Raw genomic sequence first — 17,876 nt, 5'->3', positions numbered from 1 at the left:
TGCTAATAGGAATTTTAAGAACAAAGAGAGATGCTTTAGTTCAGGAATATGTGAAAAGAAAAGGAAGAAAAAGGAAAAAGTAAAGGAAAAAGGAAAAGAAAAAGGAAAAAGAAAAAACAAAAATGAAAAGGAAAAAAAGAAAAAAGCTTTGGCCCTCCTGAGCTCTCCACACCCAGCAAATTACAAGGAAATTTGGAAGTGCACAGTTGGGAAAATGTCACATCACAACCCACCATTTGCATACAGAAGCTTTCCTTGAGCAGTGTGGTCTCCAGACTGGCAGGGTAGCTGTGGTTTACTATACACACACAGCAATCCTAGAACTGTTAAAACAGCAGGTAAAACAAATATTTTATGTCTATACTCTTGTAGTGTGTTCTGCGCACACTACCTTGGACTGCCTAGCTGTGCCAGGCAAGACGTTACCACTGGAAAATATGTGTTAATAGACTCTTTAATTTAAAAATAATTCCAACAGCATTTGCATAGCAGAACGGCTTCAATGCTCCTCCCAAATCCTCAGACCTGCAGGCAATTACAGAAACAGCACAGCTGGGTAATGGAAGGAACGCTGGAATACATGCTGGCACCTCCTGGAAATAGCATAGGAATGGCCTAGGAAGTGCTCAGGTGACCCCCCTGCCATGTTAACTCCACACCACATCCTCCTCAAGGAGTAACATTATATATTTATACAGTGGGGACAGGAAGGTGACTAGGCCTGCTATAGCTGAGGTCTTGGTGTTAAAACAACCCGGGCTGGCTGCACGGAGGGCTGACTGGGCACCCGCACCGCTCACCGGGCCGCAGCCCCCAGGCTCCCTCACGGCCCTCAGGGCCCTCCACACCCCGCAGGCGCCTCCGCCCCGTCCCTCCCTCATGGCTCCCAGCCCCTCATCCCTCAATTCCCACTGCCCGTCCAGCCCTTCATCCCCTCCAGCCCGGCTGCCCCTCGTCTCTGCCACCCTCACCCTACTTGTCCCCCTCAACTCTGCAGCCCGCTCAGCCTTCACCCCCTAGAGCCCCTCATTCCCTCACCCAGCTCTTTTCCTTCATTCCTCTCATTCCCTTTATCCCCTCGTATCCCTTTCGTTCTCGGCATCCCGCCATTCCATCGTCCCTATCATCCCCCTTGCTCCTTCATTCCCTCATCGCTACCATTCCCCCATTCCCGCAGCCCTCACATTCCCTCATTTCATTTCCTCACTCCTTTATCCCCCTCACTCCTTCATTCCCTCATCCCTCTCATGCCCTCATTCCTTCATTCCCCCATTCCCTCATCTCTCTCATTCCCTAATCCCTCACATTCTGTCATTTCTTCATTCTATTCCCTCACTCCTTTATCCCCCTCACTCCTTCATTCTCTCATCACCTCATTCCTTCATCCCTCTCATTCCCTCACCCCTTCCTTCCCTCCTCCCTCTCATTCCCCCATTTCCTCATCCCCCCATTCCCTCATGCCTTCATCCCATTCCCTCACTCCTTTATCCCCGTCAGTCCTTTATTCCTTCTTTCCCTCATTCCTTCATTCCCTCATCCCCCTCATCCCTTCACGCCCGCATTCCCACCCCCACCGACCCGCACGCACGCGCAGTCAGCCCCAGCCACCCCCCCCCCCGGAGCGGCGGGGCCGCGCATGCGCGGCGGGGGCGGGGCCGGCGCGCGCCGGGAGCGGCGGGAGGAGGAGGAGGAGGAGAAGGAGGAAAAAGAGGAGGAAAAGGAAAAAGGAGGAGGAGCGCACGGTACGTGAGGGGCGGCGAGCGGGGCTGGTCCCTCCCGCTCTCCTCGGCCCTGTCCGCCCGGGGCCGGGAAGACCGTGGAAAGGAGGAAAAGGGAAAAATCTGTGCGGGGCTCGCCTGGCCTCCAAGCAGCCGGCCTGGCCCGTGTCCGAGCGGGACGGGCCCCTGCGGGTGGCTCGGGGCTCCTTCACGGAGTCTGGAGAAGGGAACGCTGCCAGGGATGCCATCAACGCCCCCCAACATCTGCAGGGGCTGCCAGAGCACGGGCCGGGCTCTGCTCGGTGCTGCCAGTGCCCGCAGCAGCAGCAGCGGCCATCAAAGGGCGGGCAGCGAGGGGCAGGGCAGCAGGAGGGAGAACTTGTGTGCATGGAGGGACAGCAGAGCCCTGCAACAGCTGCCCAGGGAGGGCCTGGAGCGTCCCTGTGTGGAGCCATCCCAGCCCCAGCTGGGCACCTTGCTGTGGGATGCACCAGGGCACCCTGCCTGGCCAGGGCTGGGCTGGGAGCTCCAGAGGGACATTCCAGCCCCAGGGATGTGGGATTCGGTGATTCTTCACAGCTGGGATTTTCCAGAAGCACACAGTTTCAACCGTGTGAGGAAGCGGTGCGCTCTGTACATTTTTCAATGAGGGCGGTTCACATCCCTTCATCAGGGCTGGGACACTTGGGGAATTGCAGAAACACCTGCACTGTCTGTCTCCTGCTTTTCCCCTTTCCTGGCATCCAGGAGGCACAGAGCCTCGGGTTAACTGCTGCTGAGACTAATGTGTTTCAAGTGCTAATAAATAACTTTTGTCGTGGGCAGACAGGATGATGATGTGGCTCAGGGTCAGATACTGAAAAATAATGAGCATTGTGTGACATGCTGTGTCACTTGTATTCCTTGTTAAGGAGAGGTGTGATCTGGTTGTAATAGTTACAGGTTATTGTTGTGAGAGCCACTGACGGGACAAGGGGAATGGCTTGAAAATTGGAAAAAAGTAGGTTTGGAGTAAACAATGGGAAGAAATCCTTCCCTGTGAGGGTGGGCAGGCCCTGGCACAGGGTGCCCAGCGGGATCCCTGGCAGTGCCCAAGGCCAGGCTGGACACTGGGGCTGGCAGCAGCCTGGGACAGTGAAAGGTGTCCCTGCCCATGGAATAAGATTATTTTATGGTTCTTTTCATCCAAACCATTCTGTGATTCAGTGGTTTGTTTGTGGTGCTGCTTGATGTCCACGAACACATCAAAACAACTCTGTTTGAGACACATCCTCATTGAAATGGGCAAGGGGGGGGGTTGGGCAAGCAAAAATGGACCAAAGAGAAAAAATTCATCTTCAAAACCCTGTGAGAAAACCCTTTGAGGGACAGGGAAGGTTTTGAAGCCACATTTTTGGGCTGCACTGCACTGCTAAGGAAATACATGTTAAAAGTGCAGCTCTGGGATGCCCAGTACAGGGAAGATGCCGCAGTACTGGAACCAGTCCAGCAAAGAGCCCCAGAGATGATTAAGGGTGTTTGGTGAGGCAAGGCTGAGAGAGCTGGGAGGAATGAGCCTGGAGAAGAGAAGGGGTCAGTGGGATCTTCTGAATGCCCATAAATGTGTGGTGAGAGGGAATAAAGAAGATGGAGCCAGACCTTCTTCAGTCGAGGCAACACAAGAAGCAACAAGCACAAACTGATGGGTAAATGCTTCGAGGTAAAAAGAAGACAAAAATATTCCCTGCTGTGGTAATTGAGCAGTGAAACAGGTTCCCCAGAGAGGCTGTGGCTTCTGCATCCTTGGAGATAACCAAAACCCAGATGGAAACAAACCTGAGCAACCTGCTGCAGTTGACACTGCTGAGACCAGGGGGAATGGACCAAAGGTCTCTTCCAGCCTCAGCTGTTCTGCTGATCTACGATTCCCTGATGGAATCAAAGAAAAGTCTTTGTCTTATTTAAAGCAATAGGTTTTTTTTTTCCCTATGCCTTGTTATTTTGCTATTCAGCTGCTGTAAATTAGTGAAGTTTCTTGGTGATCTGCCAGCACTGACCTTGGGTTTGCTCTGCAGGTATCCTGTGGCATGGCAGGTGAAGAAGACTTCTTTTTGGAGGAGAAGAGATTCAGGCAGTTCTGTGAAGAGTTTGTTAAGCATTCACAACAGATAGGAGATGGCTGGGAGTGGAGAACTAGCAAGGTAAAGCAATCAGAGTGTTGGCTTCTAGAGACTCTTGGTGAGCCTTTTGAGCCACCACAACCTGAAACATCCTTTAACTGCACGGGTGTGTTGAGGTGAGGGCTTGGGCCAGTGCAGGTATTGAACAGGGCTGTGGATCTCTGAATCCTGCCCCTTTTTCAGCTCGGGGCAGAACCAGACAATGAATGTGGTGTCACTGTGAAATTCAGCCCCTCCTACTCTGGCCAACTGTGTGTGGTTTTATATCCAAGGTTCACTTTAACCCTTCAGGCTGAAATAGCCCGTGGTCTTTGTTCTAGATCCTTGGCTTACTGCTTTCATTACAATACCTGTCAGTTGCATACAGCAACCAGAAATACCTGCCAGTATTAATGATCAATTCTCATTATTTGCTGCTTCTCCATAACTTTCAAACCTCTGCAATAATGACTACATATTGTTTCTAGGTCATTAATCAAAATTTTAAATAGCACACGGCTAAGACTAATCCCAAAGGACCCCATTAAAATCACTTATTTTATGATGATTTACCCATTTTTTAAGTTACACTTTGAGATCTGTGAATTAATAAATTTTCATCCTATAGGATGTGTAAGATCAGTGTGGAATTGTTTTAATTATTTTAAATTTCAACTTGTGGAATCCACAGATATCTTAGGAAATTCTGAACATGCTTTGTTCCAACTTGTATGTTTATCAACCAAACACGTCTTCTGAAATGACACTGACAAATTCTGTTTTCTTTAAGAAGAATGCTTTTGCTGTACATATTTTTTTCATTTACTGAGTTCTGTATGACTTTTGTTATTTTGCTCAGGATAATGTCAAACTAATATGTGTATAGGTACACAAATTATCCAGTATGTGTATTATAGTGTATAAATATATATTGATACAGTATATAAAAATTTATTGCTACAGTATATGAAGATGCATTGATACATGCTTGCCTTCTCCAGCATGTAGGTTTTCATGTTCTATTATTTGTGTATTTTATTTTTCTGTTGTAGAAAATCTGCTACTCTAGGTTTTGTTTTGTTTTGTTTTTTTAGAGTTTAATGGCTTCAGTGTTTTCCCATGTTTTCAAGAATTTTTTTGGAGAAAAGTCATGCTTTTTCCAATGTATGCTATTGTTTCTACGTGTGTAGTTGTACATTAATATTTGTAACCCTTCCATCACAGACAATCAGAATTTCAGTAAGAGGGAGAAGAGGAAGGACCTTGGACTCAGATTTGTTCTATTGAGGAGTTTTTATAAGAGTGCAAATATTAGCCAAGTGTTACAATGCACCCTTTCTTACAGAAAACCATTTGAAACTTTAGATTTCAGTTCAAGGCTATATTTGTGAGGATTTATTCAACAAAGAAAGATGCTCTGAGTCTCTACTGGGAATTTAATACATGGGTCAAAGTCTGAACTTTGTGTGAAATAAGAAGCTTTGCTGGAAATAGCAGAATGAGATAGATTTTTGTTCTCATATCAAAAAATTCTGAGAGGGTTGTTTTCTTTTTTTAATGGGCCAAGTTGGTGGCTGTGATTTCAGTGTGTGATAAAAACCTGGCCATGGAGACCATCCATTTACAGTGTGGAGTCTGAGAAGAAAGCTTTTCCTCAACAAGATGTCTCATTGTCTTTTTTGCCCTTTTTTTTTTTTTTTTAAACCAGTATATGTGTTGTGGGAAGTTTGGGGCACTCTTAATTTTGCTGATGTAATGTACTTGGATCCCATTCCTCATTCCTGACTCACGTGAATAGACCCATTGATAGCAGTGAGACCACACAAGTGAGCCAGGCTGGTAGAGCTGTGTTCCCGTGTTTTCTGTGGAGATTAAATTTAGATGATGAAATACTCATTGTTCTCGTGGAGCTGGCTCTTGGTGCAAAAGCTCACATGGCCCAGGCAGAACCCTGTATTTATAGCTGTAAGTGAAATGTTCCAAATGATGTTATTTTTATAATGTGTTTTCTTGGTTTGGGGTTTTTTTTCCACTGGAAGAAAGCTGCAAAAAAGCCAAGAGCACCTCTCCTGCAGGAGCTGGTGGAGCTGATCTTGGGTGCTGCTGGAAAGGATAAATGGTTAAATCTTGCTGTGGAGGTCGAGATTTAGCTGAGGAAAACAAGGCCCTATTTGCTCTCTGCCTTGTGTTTGTTTCATATTTAGTGAGGTTAATCCAGGTAATCATACCAAAAGCTGCATTAGTTCCCTTTGGCTTTTGGTACAGCTGCAGTAGGAAGGGACTCCCTTAGCACATTAGTGGGATCAGGGTTCTGGCTAGAGCTGTAATTTATAGGGGTATAAAAGAGTGCAGAACACCGCTGAGTGCAGCAGGAGGGATGCTGCCACAGACACTGCTGGCTCCATCCATCCATCATCCATACCTCCATCCATCCATCCATCCATCCATCCATCCATCCATCCATCCATCCATCCATCCATCCATCCATCCATCCATCCATCATCCATCATCCATCCATCCACATCCATCATCCATACCATCCATCATCCACCCATCCATCATCCATCCATCCATCCATCCAACATCATCCCATCCATCCATCCATCCATCCATCCATCCATCCATCATCCATCCATCCATCCACATCCATCCATCATCCACATCCATCCATCCATCCTATCACCATCCATCCATCCATCCATCCATCATCCATCCATCCATCCATCCATCCATCCATCATCCATCCATCTCATCCATCCATCCATCCATCCATCCATCCATCCATCCATCATCCATCCATCCCATCCATCCCATCCATCACATCATCCATCATCCATCATCCATCCATCCATCCCTCCATCCATCCATCCATCCATCCATCCATCCATCCATCCATCCATCCATCCATCCATCCATCATCCCTCCATCCATCCATCCATCCATCATCCATCCATCCATCCATCATCCATCCATCCATCCTCCATCCATCCATCCATCCATCCATCCATCCATCCATCCATCCATCCATCCATCCATCATCCATCCATCCATCCATCCCATCCATCCATCCATCATCCATCCATCTCATCCATCCATCCATCCATCATCCATCATCATCCATCATCCATCCATCCATCCATCCATCATCCATCCATCATCCATCCACCAATCATCCATCATCCATCATCCATCCATCCATCATCCATCTCATCCATCCATCACATCCATCCATCCATCAATCTCATTCACTCCATCATCCTCATCCATGCTCATCATCCATCATCATCTGTTCATATCTCTTCACTCATCAGTCGTGGCACTCACAGAGTGCAAGGGCTGTGGGGTTTGGCTGCACTCTCCTGGGGGGAGAAGCGGTTCAGGGAGGAGGAGGAGGCTCAGTGCAGCCCTGCTCTGGCACAGCTCACTGTGCTGTGGGGCTTTCCCCTCTGTGGGTGGCTGCAGCTCTTCCTCTGCTGCTCTTGGTGGGACAAATACCTGTGCAGGGATCTTTCCTCCTGCTGGCACTGCTGGGAAGCTCCACGAGCAGACACTTGAGAGGAACGAGGAGATGCCTGAGAGGCAGTTGAGAGTGAGAGGAGTGGATTTGCCATCACCAGTTTAGGCTTAGCTTTTCTTTCACCATTCTCTGCACACTGGGTTCCTCCCTGCCCAGGCTGCACTTGGCTCTGCAGCCAGGGCTTGCAGGAAGGTGTGGTGGGTTTGTGCTCTTAATGAGATTTGTTGAGAAAATAAGGCATAAAGTAGAAGAAGTGAGCAATGTAATTGGCTATACTGTTCTTCATGCTTAAAAATCAATGGGAAAAGTACACGTAGAGTGCATTACCCTTTTTTAATGTGTGAACCTTGATCACAACAAAGTAAGCAAGTAGCTCATAATAGGTTTTGGAGGTATGTTTAATCTACAGTGTCTTTGGAGAGAGAGAACTGGTGTGTCAGTATAAAACCTGTGGTGGTTTAAAGGTAAAAATAAATGTCATAAACTGTGTCAGCAATGACAAATTAACCAAAGAGTTAAATCATAGTTAAATTTGCAGTCTTGTCTAAAAATTTAGTGCTATGTTAATGAATTTTGTAGTGAGACTGTTTTGAATAGAATCCTTTTTCATCAGATGTTGTGCATATGCTGTTTGTCTAAAATAAAATGTAATGAAACAGCTAATAAACTCCAAATTTATTTGTTTCCTTTGAGGAGTAAATCCTCAATGTGCAACTACTGTTCTTTGTGTTCTGTACTTGCTTTCTTCCTTTCAGAGTGTACCTATTATTAAGTGTTTTCTCTCCTGTTGTTCCTAATTAGGAAAAATAAAATGTGCAGGTAGACAGGCCAGTAATGCAGGAAAACTCCTAAACCTTTCTTCTGCCACTCTGGGATTGTTCAAGGCCACTTAACAACTGTGGGCTGTGTGGCCTGGGAAGCAAAATGATAAAAAGGGAACTGGAAGAAGGCACAGCTTCGTCTGTTTTCTCTTACATTTCACCTCAGAGGTGATCAAGAGAGGAAACAACTTGTGATTCTGCATACATAAATTCTAAAATGGTTTTGCTTTGTTTTGTTTTCAGAACTTTGTAAAGTTAGAGGGGGAAACAGAGTAAAACCAAACCAGCCTCGCAAGACTTGGGACATTAATCCTGGCTTGAATGCATTGAAATAGGTCAAAATCGTTAATAGCTCCTCATCTCTTCATCACCTTGGTGCACTGCCTTCCTGTTCCTTGGCACTTATCCTGATCCCCAGGGTGCAGTTGTCTTATTCCATTAATAGCTGTATTAAACTTTGTTTTTGCTGTTGAGGTCTTTGACTTCCTTCAACACCAAGAGCTGGTGTAAACCATCCGTGAGAAGGTGCTGAGGAGCACTGCAGTCATCAGTGCCTATAAAAAGACTTGGAGCCTGTGCCTAAATACCATGCTCTGTTTATTTTCTGGAACAGTGAAGGCATTTACCATTTTGGTTACAGAAAATGTCTTTTTTCTTTCTCTTTTTCTGAACGCAGGACCTTGGTGATGGTTATCTTTGTAAGACACATTTCCAAGTAAGAAACAGACACATCCCACCAGATCTCAAGGAGAAAAACAATGATAACGCTGAACAAATATTATTTGCACATGTAGAAGTAAGTACACATTTTTGAATTTATGTGTTTATAAAATAAGTAATAAAAATAAAAACCACTATGCTAGTAAGTCCTTCCAGCAAGACTTCAGATCTGAAGTTACCAGTGGCTTTTAATTAGTTGTCATTCAGTTATAGAAAAACTAATTAATACACCTCATTGAGTATTGGCGATGAAAATTGGGAAGAAATGAAAAAGATTTCAGCATCCTTTGTGTAGGTGTTCTCCTCATAGGATAATATTTCTTGGCATTTTATTCAACAACATTAAAGAAACTTCTTTTTTGTGTGTGTGTATGTTTGGAAAAAGGTTAATCATCAACATTTATTTATCTTAGAGGTAAATGTTAGTTAAAAGAATAAAGGAAACTTTGAGGTTAATACTCACTTGAAGTGATATTTATTGAATAGGACTTTTATACTCAATGGCTACTTTTCTACTCTGGAACTGTAGAAAAGTAGCCATTGAGTATAAAAAGTAGGCTCAGACTTAAAGACTGAGCAATTTTTGGAATCTGGTGGGGGGCAATGAGGTGTTCCTGAAGGGGAATAAGTGTCTTTCTTCCAGAAAATGAAAACTCTGGTTGGACTGATCTGAATAATTATTTGCTTACTTGAGTCTTCATTAGAGCTCCAGATTATTGAGTAATCAGGATATAAATGACAGGGATTCCCTCCCTTGTTGTGTTGCTATCATAAGAAAGAAAATAAATCTTGGATTATAATAGACTGAAAGCAATGTATTGTGTATGCTATAAGCTGTTGAATAGGTGGATGTGGTAAACTTTGCAGTTACCTTTTTCTGCAATTCCTTTCCTTTTTTCATCACCACTCTGATTGCATTTTTTTCCCCACTGAGACTCTGGTACATTTAAGACTTTTCTGGTTTGAAATGAGTATTCTTTTGGCCTGGTTTCTGAAGGAAATGGCACTTAAAACAATTGTGCTATTAGACTGTGATACAGTCATTTCTACTGATTTTTGAGCTCACTCACAGATTTCAGCTGCATTTTAAAGAGGGATAGATATCCAAGTCGTTTAACGAATAGCCGAGGCATTTTTCAAGCTTTTCTTTAAATTGTATTCTCGTATTTTGTAGAAAGAAGGTGGGTATCAATGTTTCAGGGGTTGTTATTTAATTGTCATTAACAGCAGTGTTTGTATACTTCAGTCCTGACTTGTAACAGCAGATTTATATTGAAAATTGCTTTTTATTATTGTGACCTTTTTTTCCCCCCCTTAAATAATGAAGCAAGTCTTCGTTATAGAGTACATTTTAAAAGAACACCTGTAAAAAGCTATTGAGTCCTTTTCTGGTGTCAGTTACAAAAATATCACAAAGCAAAAGAGAGTTCAGAGTCTCTAACACACTGACATGTTAAATACACTGAAATATTGTAATAAATAATACACTGAAATAAGATTCCAGGCCAAGTTTTGTGATATATCAAGGTACTGAAGTGAGCAGTCCTAGAGATATTTGGAAAGATTTCTTTGTTTTGAGCACAGTAATGTGCAGGTTGGAGAAGGAGCCTTTGTACCTGTTGTGTAGGAGCAGTAAAGATGAAGAGTGAAACAAGAGGAAGGTCTCAGAAAATTATGGAGGTTATAAGACCATAAGAAAAATAATTTACTTTCTTCTCCAAAATATTCAATGCCTAATAGATATGATGCAAAATTTACATTCTACATTGAGCTGAAGGGTTACCAGACTGTTAAAGTTATTTAATCTATCAAATAGGAAAATGAAATTTGCTTTGGACATGTACAGTAAAGCTGTGTGTTTAACACTAAGAAATATGAAAATGGTGACTGTAGAGAGGTTACATTTTCTTAGGCACAGTAGTTCCTGTGTAAGATGCATGTTCTTTTTCACAGATACTGAGTGCTAGAGACCAATTCCACTCTTAATAACAATCTGTTATTTAAATAGGTGTTAGGGTTTTTTTTGTTTGTTTGTTTGTTTTTTTTTTTGTTTTGTTTTAATATATGTTGTACCCATAAATCACATGGTGTAATGGAATTACTGCAATCTGAGTAAGTTATTGAAATATATTCTGATGAAAAGCAAAAGTTGTGATCTTGGTGGAGAATGGAAAGGTTTCTTCTGCCTCTATGCATTCAATATTTACTCTTTTTTTAATTAAAAAAAATTTATTTTTATATATTTGGAGCTTTAAAAAGCTCTAAATAGGAAATGAAATTTATTTTGTAAAGAAAACCAGCCATTCACGGATAGTTGCATATTTCACAATTTTCAGTTCCAGAGTTACTGTTATGATTTCTCTGTATTGTGTTTCTGTTATTTGTATCTTATTGGAATATTTCCATCTGACTAATCTGATCTCCTCCAAGGTGTGGTAGATACGATGCATGTGCATATAATAATACAATTAACCAGGAACAGTAAGAAAGGAAAAATAAGGAAATTAAGATCTGAGTAATCAACATTCATTGTTAGGAACAATCAGTGTTGACACAAATAAAAAAGGAATGTGCTGTGGAATATGCAAGGGCATAAGAGGCCAGAAGATTTTCCTTCCCCTCATCCTGGAAATCCAGTTCGAAGGTTAGAAATAGAACATCTGTTTTGGCAGACAAGGTGAAATTTTGGAGGAAAACCAGAAGACAGGTTTTTGAAGTGAAGTTATGGGAAAGTTATTCATAGTGAGGATTTAACTCCTGTGTAAGGGATTGAACCCAAGACACATCAGGGAGGAGATAGTGTAGAATAAATCATAAATATATCCTGTTGTAGTGGGGTACATTTAGATGTTAAAACTGCAGGGGGGCAAAATTATCATTGTTCTACTCATTTTTAGTCTGTGAAGAGACACAGAAACCTAATGATACGATAAAGAAAATACACAAATAGCCTGAAGTAACTTCATTCAAATAGAAAATCAATTATCAGCTATCGCAGTTTCAAAAATGTGCCAATCTTATGGGATCTACTGGAAACCTGACCATTTTACTTGGAGTTTGTGTCACTTCATTGATTAGCACGGAGGGTTAATGTTTCCAGCCTTCCATCTCATTGATTGGTGTCTAAATATCAGGAACCTTCCTGGTGGAGGAGTGATGAATAAATTTGTATTCTGGTCTTTTCCACAGAGCAGTCTGTATTATGTGCTGGTTCCTTTTATACAAGTTGTGTTTTCATCTGAAAACCAAGAATAAAATTCTATGTGGGTTTCTTTCTGCTTATTTTAGATACCTGCAATATAGAGCTTGTCACTTAAATCTTTGTTTCAGCCTGAGGAGGTAAAAAAGCATTTTTGGGTATAAATCAGTTGACCTATTTTAGGTGTCTCCTCTAAGAGAGGGTGAGTCTGAAAGTGAGTGTTTTTCCTCAGGGGTGATCAAGGTTAAGTTACATGGCTGTAGATGCCTGCATGTTGTCATGTGAGCCCCCCTACAACAAAAGGTGGCTCTGTGCTCCTCACAGCACTGGGAATTTGTGCTGGTGACTTCACTGGAGCTGAGATTTCACTCTGATGGTGGAGCTCATACTTAGCTGAGGGTTGTGTTTTGTGAAGTAGCAACTTAAAGACAGTTTAAGGAAGTTTGTCTTTTTGTACTTGGCAGTGTCTCAGTTGTCAAGCTGTTTATCTTAATGAGGTGCCTGGGGATCCTGTGTTAGGCAGACCCTATTTTTCCATTTTTCCTTCCTCCTGGAAAAGGATTCACACTGCTCTTCTGGAATGCCATCCTCTGTTTTTTGTGGTTTTAGTTTAATCGAGATGTTTATTTCAACATTCTGATTGGTAAACAGAAACTACTAATGGCATTGTGACTGATAATAAACTTCAGGCCAAGTTGGTGAAGGATGCTCTTCAGACCAGTGAGATGAGATTCAGTCCCTTGGATATGAGCTGAAGAGTCATAAACCTTTTAGAGTCTCTTCCAAAAGAATAAAAATAGCCTGAGATGCAAAGCAGGGGACAGATAGGAACACATGGGCGCCATTTGAAAATTTTTAAGTTGCCATTTTGTTCTGGTTAAATTTTTATTGAATCAGTCGTTGCCTTTCTGAGCTGTTCTGACTTTATGCCAGCTGAGTGTCATCTGTACTTTTCCACAGACAGCATAAATCTTGTGTAACCACCATAAAGCGTTCTGGCTAATTCAACAACAATCTTCAGTATGTATTCTTTCTTGATCCAAATCAAATCTGTCCTCCAAGGACATCTGTCAGGGTCTTTATCAGTGAACATGGGACTGTGTCTTCTTTTCTAGCAAGGACAGAACAGTGACATGCATTATCGCATGAATTGTTGATAAGGTGAAAAATACTGTGCAAGATTCAAAGTGAAGGTAGTTCTCCTGCCTCAAAAGAGCTTATACTCTAAACGAGTAAAATGGGAAAATCTGGATTCACTTTATGCATTCTCTTTGTTTGTTATTCAAATAGCCCAAGGGAAGCAATAACTTGGAGTAATAATTCTCAGTGTGTGGTTTGTCTCAGCTCCTCTGGGTATTGCAGAAGAAGTGAGTCAGCATGGAACCATTCCTGGGGCTGGAGCCACTGCCACTTTATAAAGGAGTGGGCAGGTTGGGAGTGCTGAAGGTCTGTTCATACCTGATACTGCCTTTGGAAAACGAGCACTGAGCCCCAGCAAAAACTGATGAAGTTGTGCATTTGCTGCATTGTGGGCTCCACCTTTACTGGCAGCTGTTCTTGAGTGTTGGTGAGGTTCTGCCTGATGGGGGACGTGGAAATGAGTCTGACATCTTTCTTAAAGGTCCTGATTCCATGATTTGCTGTTCAGCTGTGCTTTTAAGATTGTAGAAAATAGAAAACTACAACTTTTAGCAAGTATTGATAATTTTTTTCTCTAAACAAATCCAGTATTTTTACAATGAGGAACAGGTCCTTTTTGTTTCTTCTGTGCAAAAATAAATAAGATGAACACAGTGTAAACATTTGCATAACCACAGTATTTGTTGGATGGTTAAGTGAAAACCCAGCAAACAGAGCTTAAGGAGAAAAATGTAAATACATTTAATAGAATCCAGCATTCACTGCAGGAAATAATGGAAGTACCTCAGTAAAGAGGAAGAAAATCAAGCATTGCACACCCAAGCCATCAGTTTGTAGTAAATGTGCCGGGCTCAAGAGCAATGAAGTTGCTCGTGTACCAGCACTGTTTTCAAATGTCACAGAAATGAAACCCAAATGGAGACCTGTAAGAAATAAATCAAGAAACCACTTATGCAGAAGAGTTCTAAAGTGTATTACAAAAACACAGTGAAGATCCTCGTGATTTTGCTTAAAAATCTATTAATCTGAAAGTGGAATTAGCCTTTATTAAACCACAGGAAAATGTTCCAGTGTGGATTTTATTAACTGTTCTCTGTATGGAAAAGCTTGGCAAAATAAAGGCATTGTTTAGAAATATCAGGGCTGGAGGGAACTTTGGTGGAGGGCATTGCACCCCCTCCTCGAGCTGGAGAGCCTTCAGAAAAAGCAGAATTCCTCAGACAGAAGGCACCTGAGTCCCAGTCCTGCTTTGGGGCTCCTTCTGTGCTGGGATGCATGAGTCTTCAAGGAGGAAGTTTTAATGCTCCTGTAAAGTTCTGGAGGCATGGGAGGTTTTTGTCTCCCACACACAGACCTTTGTGCTCCATTTTGTGCATGTCACGTTGGAATCCTGGCAAATCTCGTTAGCAGTAGTTACATTTAGTTTCCAACAGCTTTGATGACATGCTGTTGGCTTGACTGTCGTTGAGGGTGGTGGGACCCTGATCTGAATTCTCTATCTTGCACATTCTCTGATTGCTCTTCTGTTTTGCCCACTAATAACTTTCCACAAATCTTAGGAAATGTATCAAAAGCAAGTATATAAGCTAATTATGATGCTTTTTGGAGAGCTGAAGGAGGACTTTGTATGACCCCCAAAAGTGATTCATTTTCTGTTTAGATGTTAGCATGGAGTGATTTCAGCTTTTTATCTGCCATCTTGGTATTCAGAGCTGTCACTTAATATTAGAAAAAAATGCTGCATGAGACACAGGAAAAGATGCTCTAATTAAGGTTTGGTAACTGAATGTGACAGTTGAGTTGGAGTCAGCCTGGTTGAAGGCATGATGTCATTCCAGCACAATGTCTTTCTTCTGCAGTAAATAAACCTTCATTTCCTGTGGAACACGCTCTGAGGCTGTGGGGAGTGAAGGGGATTTTCCCAGAATCTGAACTTTGAGAGAGCAGCAATGCCAGAGACAGAACTATTTATCAGCTCACCCTTTTGTCCTGGTGATCCTGTGTTTTAGATGTCAAGAAGGGGTACTGTTGTTTTGTTTCCATTATTGCATTTTCTCATGAAGTGTGGAAAGGTGTTTTGAAAAACCTTGACAGTGCTTTTAGATCAAAATCAGAGTAAGGTATTTACACTTTTTAAATTCTTCAAGTTAAAAATGAATGAAATAGTTCTGGCTTGATTTAATGTCATAATGTACATTTTGCTGGGGTTTCTTTGTACAGTAATTTATTATTACAAGGTTGTAAAAAATAGTTTTTAAAATTTGTGCCAGAGCAGACTTGAACTGTGGTTGTTTTCACACTGTAAATTATGTTAATTTACCTTAGAACTGTGTGTAATTTCATATACAGCAGCAGTATCAGAGATATGTAGGCCACACAGTCACTCACCTATGTGGACTGTGTGCCTCCCCTCTCAACTTGCTGGATTAATATGATTTTTTACAAGTCTTGGTGACTCTTCCGTCAAATGTTTTGATGCTTGGCATGCCTTGATAGCTGGGCAAAACATCAAGAGATCCCAGCTTCTGCAGTTTTATCAGTGGAAAAGCTTGTGAGAAATTAAAATCTGTTTTTCTGTTTCCAATTTCAAAAATATTACTGCTGTGGTCTTAATAGGGGAGACAGTTTTGAAAAAAAGACTTTTTTCCTTTCTTGTACCGTTCACCTCCTCTCTCTCCCTCTTTTTTTCTCTGCAAAAAATGTTCAAAATGCCATGAATGGAGGAGATACTGAACTGATGGCCATACCAACAGTGCTTAAGTTGGCACATTTGGCCACAGTTTGGCTTCCTTTTATTTAATATATCGAGCTAATGCATGTTGTAACACAGTACCACTGTGACAGTTCCTAAGCAGCGCTGTGTGCCTGGGGATAACAGGAATGAAGGCTTTGGGGGGGATCTAAATTCCCCAACTTTTATGCAATTTTGATATCAAGACACTTTAGGATGCAGTGGAGCATAATTCATATTGGTCATAGTTGCTCACAGTTTTTTAATCACTGAAATACACACATTGCAGAAGGATTTTGCTCCAAGCACATGCATTGGTATGTGATGTTTAATATCACAGAAAGATTAATGTTAACATTCTTGCATTCCTGAAAGGAAATCTCCAGTATGTTTGTAACAACCTGACCGTGCCAGGTGTGGGTAAATTTTGTAGATAAATATGCATTTTCAAATACTTAACGACATTAATTCACAAAGGGGAGGCACAGTACTGTAGTCTTTGTCAATACTGTTTTACCACAATAGAAACAAAATCACAATCTGGTCAATTGTTAGCATTTTACTTTTAATGGTGAACCTCAAAACACTTCATGTTTCCAGTCATGCATATATGCCTGCTTTTGTTTCTCTTAAATTAAATTGTACTGGTTCAATGTTATGCTCTAATTTTCTGGGGATGATGATGCTCATCTGTATTGGAACAATGTTTTTATTTTGGCCAAGTGCCTGTGTTTTTAGCAGTGTCATATGATTATCTTTCAGTGTGTTTGGATTGCTTGCCTGCAGCACACAGGTCGTGTTGGCTCAGAGTGAACATTGCAGATTTAGGGCCTCAGAGTGGCTTCCTGAGAACCAGGCTAAATGGCCAAACTTCCATATGTTGCTGCTTTGTGGAAAATTCATGGTTTTGTCCTTTTAGCTGTGAGGTCCAACTGTGAGTGTTGTTTCCTTCCCAACACCATCTCACTCTCATTGTCTCTCAGCTCTCAAGATACATGAAAAAATGCTTTTCTCCCCTTTGTTACAAAGAATGGTTGCCGTTTTCTGCTCTTGAAAAAGATGCAGTCTCATATTTTCTTTTCCCCCCCTGCATGATAAGATTTCTTTACTATACATCTTTTGGTTAGCCTTATTAATTAAGAAACAGCCACTGCGGGTTTGTGTTAATACTGTAAATAAAGCAATTCAGCTTTTTTCTTGAGGTCAGAATGTGGTGTTTCTTGAGAACATTATAGACTTACACTGTGTAATCAGTGTGTGATTTTGAGGTCGGGTCCTTTCTAGATATAACTAAAGAGCATTGACATTCACCGAAACTTAGGAACTTGTGCAGGAAAATGTGTTCTAGAGTTATAAATTATTTTTCATGAATCATAAAAATATCTTTATTTTTCCCCATATAGACCAACACACAGAGAGAAGACACTTCTTTTTTACCTTGTAGGAGTCAAGACTTAATATATATACTTTAAAAACATGTCTATATATAAAGTGTGTAAATAACATAAGACTTTTTTCGTACTGCACTGGTACTCAACATAATGCTGCCAATGCAGAATGCTAAAATTTGGTACTAACGTGATTATGAATGCCCCAATTCCAAAATTTCTGTTCTAGTATATGGCAGAAATTAATTTGGTTCTGTCAACTTCCATGATACAGGTGTTTTCCTAAATGAGCAAGACAATAGATCTTTAATACATAGCAGGGTTTTTTTTTGTTTTTCACTTGAATTAGGTTTGTTAGTGTTGTGTAATCTTTCTGCCCTGGTTTGCCAGGGACTAGTTCAGGCAGCACTTGGACATGCTTGCTGACTTCTTAAATGAGACACTCACTTCTCCTGAGTGCAAGATACTGAGAGCACATCCTGAGCACAGGGGACATTAATGCTT

At 41.8% G+C, this 17,876-nt stretch overlaps 1 protein-coding gene across 1 annotated transcript in view; it reads left to right on the top strand.

The window, feature by feature from the left end:
• Positions 1-1,667: 1,667 nt before the first annotated feature.
• ATG10 (autophagy related 10) overlaps positions 1,668-17,876 on the top strand; it is a 59,272-nt gene continuing 43,063 nt past the window's right edge. Inside the window, exons 1-3 of the mRNA XM_064736473.1 lie at positions 1,668-1,742; positions 3,773-3,898; positions 8,871-8,990. Of these exons, the coding sequence (XP_064592543.1) occupies positions 3,785-3,898; positions 8,871-8,990 (234 nt within the window). The 5' untranslated portion in view covers positions 1,668-1,742; positions 3,773-3,784. The remainder of the gene's footprint in view (positions 1,743-3,772; positions 3,899-8,870; positions 8,991-17,876) is intronic.

The sequence above is a fragment of the Zonotrichia leucophrys genome, chromosome Z, assembly GCF_028769735.1.
Source record: "Zonotrichia leucophrys gambelii isolate GWCS_2022_RI chromosome Z, RI_Zleu_2.0, whole genome shotgun sequence".
NCBI lineage: Eukaryota > Metazoa > Chordata > Aves > Passeriformes > Passerellidae > Zonotrichia > Zonotrichia leucophrys.
The sequence above is the reverse complement of the archived record's forward strand: the minus strand, read 5'-3'. Positions and strand labels throughout refer to the sequence as shown.